Below are 5621 nucleotides of genomic sequence, written 5' to 3' on the forward strand. Positions count from 1 at the left end.
ATAAAAAAGCAAAATATGCAGAGAAAATCACAGTCAGCTGCACTCAGCATTGAGAGTTTGACTTCTTTTTATTCTTGTTTATTAATTTATCTTCATTTCTTTGGTAAATGCACTTGTGTAGTTATTAGGTCTATTTTTTTCTGTGAAAAATAACCTCACAGTTCTGTCTCATCGAGAAAGCAAAAAGTAATAAAGAAACTGAAAACTTAATTTTTTAATTCTGTTTCAGAAGAACATTTTTGCACAATTTAAATGGTTTAGAAAACCAAATGATCACTGCCATCTGTCAATGACTAACTTCATATAAAAACAATAATGTGCTCAGTGCAACCAAAGAAAGATGACAACGGTTGCATGTTCAAATAAAGAAAACAATGTACAAAGCAAATGAATAGAACAAAACACTATCAATGGTGAACAATAAACAGACATCAATACAAACAAAGGAATATCACAAAAATCAAATGATCGTTGATATCAAACTGTCTGAAAGAGGGCAGAAACAATAAGAAAAAACACTTTAAAGTCTTGCAAACTTAAATCTAAAAAAAAAAGATAGAAAAAAATAAGAAACACAGATAAAGCACAATATTTAACAAAATGGTGAGCTATGATAAAACGTGCCAAGCAGCAACATAATTACAAAAAAATGAATACACTTAAGTTAAAAGATACATTTCATCCAATGACAATCCCACATTGTCAAATGGGCGCAAACAGATATGAATAAAAGTATACAATAAAAGCAACATAAAGAAGTTAATGATTAATTCCCAACATAAGAAAATGATTAACAGGAAATGAGAATGTGAAACATGAAATGCTTTTTTGGGTGTGTTTATGGGTAAATATTCATAATTGCAGTTATACTAGATTCGATGATGTGTATTAGTGGTGGCATATGAATATTTCTGTATGTACATGAGAGAGAGAGTGTGGCCTGTAGAAATGTTAAACTGTGTGGATCAGCCATAGTGCTGTTACTGAGCCCTAGCGCGTATACACACGTTTGGTCGGCGTGCCGCTACAAATCCGAGTTTACAGTGACATTTGAATGAACCAAGGGTGTTAATACAGCGTGCATTCTTGCAGGGGCTCTGCCCTGTCCCTCGGCCCGCACACTCATCAATATCTAGAGGAAGAAAGAGAGAAGGAGCATCAAAATATGGCTGTCCGTACACTTAGAAATGATGAAACTGTTGACTTAAGGAACATATTTCAGGAAATATGATTACGTGTGGGTGTGTTTGATGACCTGCACTCATACTCACCTATACAACGTGTTCGCGAGTGGTCCAGTACAAATCCAGTATTGCACTCACACATCGTACCCAGATAGGAGCGCACGCACCGTCCATTAGCACAGCTACACTCGTCTGAGTCTTCCTCTGAACTGTCTCCCTCTGAACATGAAAGAGTCATGTAAAACTGAGCCATTTTTAAGTCTTTCTATTTAGTTCTGGCAAGCTCACCTGGGTTGTAACTGGAAAAAGCTGCCAGGAAGTCCCCCTCTCCATCAGACTCAGTCTCCAAATGCATCTGACACAACCTGTTAAAAAGCACTGCACACACACCAAAACAAAATAAAGGAAAGTTGCATTTGATATTTCATTTCATCTTAGTACATCACACTTTCATACTTTTCTACCTGCACATTAGAATGATTTCTGAAGCATCATGTGACACTGAAGACTGGAGGTAATGGTGCTGAAAATTCAGCTTCGCCATCACAGGAATAAATCACGTTTTAAAAGAAATTCAATTTTAAAAACGTTATTTTAAATTGTAAGAATATTTTACAATATTACTGATTTTACTGTATTTTTGATCAAATAAATGCAGCCTTCTAAGCAGAGCCTTTTTGCAATACCTGAATTTCTATTAGGACAGGTCCGGCACTCTGGTCCCCAGCCTCGACCGTAGTGACAGCAGCACTCAGAGTACGTCACGGTTAGCTCATTTTGCGGCATAGTGCACATAAGATCCTCATCAACCTCCTGGAAACATATGTCCTTATGTGCTGCAGTGCGGTCTGAGAAAGACAGAGATGAGGAGATGATGGAGGACAAAATACAGAAGGTTCACAGAAGAAGAAAGAAATGGAAAAGTAGGTGGAAACAAAGGCAACTCCAAGGCTAACAAACATCTTTAATGGTCCATTCTCAGCAGTCTTGTGGTGAAACGAGGCTCAAAGCAATAACTTGTAGACTGCCAAGCCACATGAAAGCCAATCAAGGAAGAAAAAAACAAAAAAAACAATCCAGCAATCACTGCAGTCTGCATGCTGATTACTTGTGATACCCACCATCATAGACGCATTGCTTGAGGGCTGCACTGAAGGTGTGTGGCTGCTTGCAAATGCAGTGAAAGGAGCCGGGAGTGTTGACACATCTCCCGTTCCTACAGTAGGAGGGATCCTCACACTCATTCACATCTGAAAGGTGCACCACAGACACACCCATTACTAAAGAGATATACAGAGAGAAGGACAGATAGAGAGAAAAAAGCAGGAGGGAGGAAGACAAGGAGAGAGAGACATCAGAAGCACACATTCTTGGGTGAGAACTTCAATAAATGCCTGGAGTTATTTCAGCTTTACTATTCCAGGAAGAGCAGTGGAATTTCTTAGGAAATGAATAGTCCAACACATTTTGTGCCATAATAAAACCACCTTCTGTAGATTACATTTTAAGAACTCGTGCCATTTTTTAATCATGACTGTGATGCTCCCATACAACTATACTCACCCGCCTGCTCCTCAGGTGTGACACAGCTGTTACGGTCAGTTGCCAGAATCCAGGGAGGAGTGCAGATGCAATAATAGGAATCTTGGGTGTTTACACAGTGGCCATTTTTGCAATTAGCAGGGTCCTGACATTCATCCACACCTGAAGCAAAAAATGTTACATCATCATAACGTTATGTTAGGGTGGAAAATTAACACTCCCCACGAGGATACTGGAGTTTATAAAAATTAAATAATCACAATCATTTGTATTACATTTATATTTCATTTTGTAAATAAATAAAAAAATACATTGGCTAGTGGCTACCGTTCAAAGGTTTGGGGTCTCTTTTGCTCACCAAGGCATTTAAAGGGGTCATATGATGCGATTTCAATTTTTCCTTTCTCTTTGGAGTGTTACAAGCTCTTGGTGCATAAAGAAGATCTGTAAAGTTGCAAAGACTAAAGTCTCAAATCCAAAGAGATATTCTTGCAGTGTGAACTCGGCATTAGTGCTGTGGATCGCAGGATCAGCTTTCGGACATGGCATCAACAGTATGGTGAGGGGTGTAACATTTCCGTCTCACGCTTGAGGTATTCGGCCAATCACAACGCATTGGATAGCTGGCCAATCACAGCACACCTCGCTTTTTCAGACCGATGAGCTTTGTAAAAATCGATGCGTTTCAAAAAGGCGGGGCATAGAGGAGAAACAATAATGTACAGTATGTTGAAAATAATGTGTTTTTTTTACTTTAAACCGCATAAACACATTTCATTACACCAAATACACAAAATAATGTTCTTTTTAGCAGCATCATATGACCCCTTTAATAAAAAAATAAAAAAAAAAAACACCAGTGAAATCGTGAAATATTAGTATTATTTAAAATAACTTTTAATATATTTTAAAATGTAATTTATTCCATTTCTGCCATTACTCCAGTCTTCAGTGTCACATGATCCATCAGAAATCATTCTAATATGCTGATTTGATGCTGATTTGATGCTCAAGATAGTCCGTTATGCCACATTAAGCGTTTTGCTGTATGGGAGGAAAATTGAAAATGAAAGTTTTCTTGCTGTGTTCATAGCCATCTGCTTGACTTGTAGTACATTCAATTAATAAACTATATATTGAATTTGATCTTTTATTAGTGCTATCTTAATACATTAAGCCATATTTCCAAAAAACGTCTAAAGACATATTTTTTGTCAGCACCTGACCAATTAATACTAGCACTTACCTGTTCTAGTCTGTTCTATTCTATTCGCTCTAATTTATTTAAAATAAAATAAAAACACCTTGCTATGTGTACTGTGCTAGACTAACTGAGACTTGTCACAGCACTTGTATACTGTTGCTCTCTTGTTGGTCTGATTGCTTCTATTGTTCTCCTCATTTGTAAGTCACTTTGGATAAAAGCATCTGCTAAATGATTAAATGGAAATGGGAAAAAAAAGCCGCATTCCACTCCTTTCTTTAGTGTGCGCTGTCACACTTCCTATGTAACATCCAAATCAGTGCTCAATACTAAAAAAGACATAAAAGCACATTGAGCTGCGAATGACATTGTTCCCCAGGTGGCTTTCTGAGCATGCATTCAGAGACGGTGCAAAACACAGATAAGGATGTGCGCTTAAACTGACAAATACGCACAAAAATATGTCCAGAGTTTTATGTCTTAAGTGAATATAAACAGTTGGGAAAGTGATTGAATGCTTGTCAGTATATTAGATCTGTGCATAAACCTGCTGCTGTCTCTGTCATTTAATGTTGATCCAACAACAAAAGAAAACGAGAGAATCATTCAGTGCTCTTCACTGAATAACTTTAGTAACTTATAAGAACCAATGAATATTTAATTCATATGGTGAAGACTATGCAGTGTTTTATTTACATTTGATTACTTACAATTACTGTACAGTAGGCTATCATTTTTTGGTAGGCTAAATTGTTTATTACATTTGTATTTTTTTCAATTGTATTTGTCCTATTGTTTGTATCTTTTCATCGTATTACTGACTGTTTCAACTTACTGTTGTTTGTTGACAGTGAAACTGCTCTGAAAGAATAGATTCAAGGGGTTGGGGGTCATTTTGGGGTTTTTATGAATGCACTGACAGGGGCCCCCGACAAAGTTTTGCTTAGGGCCCCTAGAGGTTTAGGACCGGCACTGATGACGGATGATCGAAACCTTTCTGAACCACTTGAGAAGAACAGTTTGAACATGAGAAAAACCACCAAATTAGTCAAAATCAATTCAAAATCTAGTCTCGTATGCATTACTTTTCTTTTGCACAGAAACATGCTGCTGTGTCCCTACATAAAGTGTTCTGTGTGCATCTGAGCCACAGCCTCGTTGGCGCAGTAGGCAGCGCGTCAGTCTCATAATCTGAAGGTCGTGAGTTCGAGCCTCACACGGGGCAGAAGCTTTTTAATAAGGTGGCTTAACTACCAAGTGTGACACACTTGATTAGAAACTAGGGCTGGTAAGTGATTAAAATTTTTATCTAATTAATTACATGATGTGGCGATTAATTAATCTAATTAATCACACATCAAATTTGGCTGAGAAATTACTCCCAAAACATAATTTAATATCATTGTTGTGTAAAGCAAAAAGTACAAAAAGTAGCTTTAGCAAGAAATATTTTGTTTGATAAAATTTATTACATATATTCTTTTGGACCATGAGGGTGAGTAAATGATGACACAATTGTCATTTTTGGTTGGGTGAACTATACCTTTAATAATTTATTTGATTAATTGTATTATTATTACTATGGAAATATGAAATTATTTCTTTAATGAAATTATACTCTAAATAATAAACTAAAACTGCCAGTAGGTGGTGGTAAATGTCTTAATGATTAAGTCATCGAGTCATTTATT

The 5621-nt window shown here is 36.8% G+C and overlaps 1 protein-coding gene and 1 non-coding gene across 2 annotated transcripts in view; one reads left to right on the forward strand and one right to left on the reverse strand.

The window, feature by feature from the left end:
* Nucleotides 1–199: 199 nt before the first annotated feature.
* LOC107710572 (latent-transforming growth factor beta-binding protein 3-like) overlaps nucleotides 200–5621 on the reverse strand; it is a 35607-nt gene continuing 30185 nt past the window's right edge. The window contains exons 25-30 of the mRNA XM_016515376.1: nucleotides 2748–2888; nucleotides 2306–2464; nucleotides 1871–2032; nucleotides 1473–1562; nucleotides 1272–1403; nucleotides 200–1132 (exon numbers count right to left, since the gene is read on the reverse strand). Of these exons, the coding sequence (XP_016370862.1) occupies nucleotides 981–1132; nucleotides 1272–1403; nucleotides 1473–1562; nucleotides 1871–2032; nucleotides 2306–2464; nucleotides 2748–2888 (836 nt within the window). The 3' untranslated portion in view covers nucleotides 200–980. The remainder of the gene's footprint in view (nucleotides 1133–1271; nucleotides 1404–1472; nucleotides 1563–1870; nucleotides 2033–2305; nucleotides 2465–2747; nucleotides 2889–5621) is intronic.
* trnam-cau (transfer RNA methionine (anticodon CAU)) lies at nucleotides 5083–5155 on the forward strand. The gene has a single exon. It is a non-coding gene; the product is annotated as a tRNA-Met (tRNA).

Source organism: Sinocyclocheilus rhinocerous, unplaced genomic scaffold, assembly GCF_001515625.1.
Source record: "Sinocyclocheilus rhinocerous isolate Xijiao unplaced genomic scaffold, SAMN03320098_v1.1 scaffold1619, whole genome shotgun sequence".
Lineage (NCBI taxonomy): Eukaryota > Metazoa > Chordata > Actinopteri > Cypriniformes > Cyprinidae > Sinocyclocheilus > Sinocyclocheilus rhinocerous.